Genomic DNA, 3,308 nt, shown 5'->3' on the forward strand with positions numbered 1-3,308 from the left:
GACCACTTTTATTTGAAAGAACAATTGACAGACAAACTATGGTTATTCAGACTTGAGTGTTTCATAAATATTTCCTCAAAAATGGATGAAGTGAGCCTACCACTTCAAGGAAAACAACTGACAGTATGACTATAAAAATTTAAAAGGTATTAGACTAAAGGATTTTAAGGCTTCTCATCTCTCATTTTTTAAAATAATTATTTCATGTCTGTATTTCTTACTATATAATTAGATTAGTACCATTGATAAGTCATATTTTTTCTGAACATCATGAAACAGAGGTTTAAAGATGTGGTTTCACTATGAGTGCACTGGGGCATACGGAGTGGAATAAGGGGGAGGGGAAGGGCAGTGAGGGATGAAAAATGACCCATCAGGCACAGTGTATAGTATTTGAGTGATGGGTAGACTACAAGCTCAGACTTCACCACTATACAATGCATCCATGTAACCAAAAACCACTGTACTCCTGAATCTATTGAAATAATTAAAAAGAAGATGTGGCTTCAATATCCTTTTATTCCCTCTTGTCTTGGTCACTAAAATAGCCATGGTAAAGGCTTTCCCTCTAAATGCATGGCTTGCTATGGAACATATCAAATGAGACAGTAGGTGTACAACTACTTTGAAAAATTAAAAGTACTGCAAGATGTATTAATAATGTTTCAGAAAGTTTTCACAAAGGACAAGCTTGATTTTTTCCACTCTGGTTTGAAATTGTTGGTGGTTTTTGAAGAGATTTGTCCACTTGCAAAAAAGTAATATACTACGAAGAGTAAAGAAGTGTGATAATTCAAAGGGTATCCAAATTATAATGGAAAATTATGTAACACGTACTACAAAGTCTGTCATCCTGTTTTAATTCATAGTCTTAGGCATAAATTTTATTTCACAGCACATCTTACATATACTCACTAAGGGAGAATAATAGACAAAATTTTTAAAGTTTTCATTTGTTGACCTCCTAACATCTAAGTTTTATAGTTTGTAAAATGCTTAAATGCTGTATAAGTGAATATTGGCATTATCAGGGAGATTATAAAAAAAGATGACTTTTCATTGCAGATAATCAGCTTGATCTTATTCATCATTTCAACCACCATTTATAAAAACTGGCAAAGTACATATCTAAGGAATGGCATAACTAAGATTCTCTAGCTGTCAAATGAAAATTTAGGAGTTTAAGGGGTACCAACTGTGCAGGGCTTGAAATACTTCTGAGAAGTTTAACTTCATTTGGTTTACAGACAGTATGCTGGCTACGACTACTCGCAGCAAGGCCGGTTTGTTCCGCCAGACATGATGCAGCCACAGCAGCCGTACACCGGGCAGATCTTCCAGCCAACTCAGGCGTATACTCCAGCTTCACCTCAGCCATTCTATGGAAACAACTTTGAGGATGAGCCACCTTTATTAGAAGGTAGGATTGGTTGCAACACCCAATGGCACTCCATTGTATCCAGCTGGTCAGTGAAAATAAATCTTAATCGCGAGCTGTTGTTTTTTTCCTTTAAAAGAATAATCTTTTAGAAATAAATTTCCTACTAAATAACCCATTTTCAACAGAGTGTATATGAAATTACCTTGGGCCGTAGGGGACCAGATATTTAACAGATAAAATGATAATAAAGTATGTTATGTGAGATCGACTTTAACTTACTAATTAAATTCTATTAGTGGAAGAAGTAAAAGGACATAGCAGGGTATCTGTTATTCCACATGGAAATAAACTGGCAGAACTCACTAAAAAGTATAGTGGTTTTCAAATTGTATTCCAAAACCTATAAAGCAGTAGTTCTGAACTTTTTTTTGGCGGGTTGCGGGGGGACCGTATACCCTTTGAAAATCTAATGAAAGCTATGAATACTCTCCTCAGATAAATGCAGACATATATAGAGAGACATAGTTTTGTAGACAATTTCATGGGCCACCAGTTATTCTTGAAGCCCCAGGCAAAGAACCCCTAACTATTAACTCTATTCAGATGTTCTTTGCATCTGTTTTATCATATTCATACCCTTTTCCAACAACAAACTAGAAATTATTTGTGGGATAAGCACCACAAGCAGGGAAGACTGGTGTCAAGGACTCACTAAAATAATATCATCTGGTATTACTAGATCTTTTTTTGATGCTGGATATATCATTTTGTCTCCTGTTCCAACACATAATAGATTCTGCTGAATTAAAGGTATATTACAAATCCTAATTAACTTTCTTATTTTCCCTCCCTTAGAGTTAGGTATCAATTTTGACCACATCTGGCAAAAAACACTAACAGTGTTACATCCGTTAAAAGTGGCAGATGGCAGCATCATGAATGAGACTGATCTGGCAGGACCGATGGTTTTTTGCCTTGCCTTTGGAGCCACATTGCTACTGGTAAGATTCTAGTTTCAGCTCTCAATGTGAGATTCAACAACAAACTTTAAATGTGCCACCAAAAGCCATTTTTGAAACTCTGCTTATACCTCAAGTCTTCCGTGTGTTTTGGATAGTATTGAGTTGCTTGTGTATATACCTATTCATCACTTCTCTGTCCCTAGTAAGTATAGCGCATTTAAAACTCATCTGTTGTTGTACGAAGTAGTACAATTATTAGGAATAAAACAAATAAATAAATAACATACATGCTTCAGTCCCTCATCAGAATTCCTTCTTACTTTCCAGAGATTGACAAAAACTTTTACCCTATTACTGTCTCTTTTTTTAAAATGATAGCATTTTTTTTTTAAATCTCTATACCTTGGTTAATGTTTTGTTGTAGTCATGCTGACAATTACTTTATATTATTTTTCCTCTCACCTTTTCAAGAATGTTACAGTATATTGAAAACAAAAAGAAAAGTTGCAAAGATAATTGTTAGTATTTGTTTTATTTTATCTTTTGTCTCTGAATTATAAGAAAGAAATAATATAATGGATAGAAAATGGGATTTTTAGTCAGAGGAGCTGGGCTTGAACTCAGTGCTCCTACTCTGCCCTTGACCAAGTCGTTTAATTTTTCAGCTCCCTCTGGCAGATAATAATCCTGTACTGCCTAACAGGATTGTTTCGAAGATAACACAAGACAGGTTATGTGAGAATACATTCAAAAGTGAAAAACACTATACAAGTATGAGGTTTTATTGTTACTACATGAGTGAATTCATGAATTCATCAGTGAACTCAGCTGAGCTTTTTCAAACTTCTGCACTCTTAATCATGTATTAACAAATAATTAGTGAATCTAACAAAAATCCCAAGCATTTTTTTGCTTAACCTATAGAGGCATTCTTGTGATTGAATTTTGTATGACAAAATTCGGAC

General features: G+C 34.6%; 1 protein-coding gene across 1 annotated transcript in view; it reads left to right on the forward strand.

Moving 5' to 3' along the window:
- YIPF5 (Yip1 domain family, member 5) overlaps positions 1 to 3,308 on the forward strand; it is a 17,154-nt gene that overhangs the window by 4,101 nt on the left and 9,745 nt on the right. The window contains exons 3-4 of the mRNA XM_012645825.1: positions 1,248 to 1,420; positions 2,237 to 2,382. Coding sequence (XP_012501279.1) covers positions 1,248 to 1,420; positions 2,237 to 2,382 — 319 coding nt within the window. The remainder of the gene's footprint in view (positions 1 to 1,247; positions 1,421 to 2,236; positions 2,383 to 3,308) is intronic.

The sequence above is a fragment of the Propithecus coquereli genome, unplaced genomic scaffold (genome assembly GCF_000956105.1).
Source record: "Propithecus coquereli isolate 6110/MARCELLA unplaced genomic scaffold, Pcoq_1.0 Scaffold236, whole genome shotgun sequence".
Taxonomy (NCBI): Eukaryota; Metazoa; Chordata; class Mammalia; order Primates; family Indriidae; genus Propithecus; species Propithecus coquereli.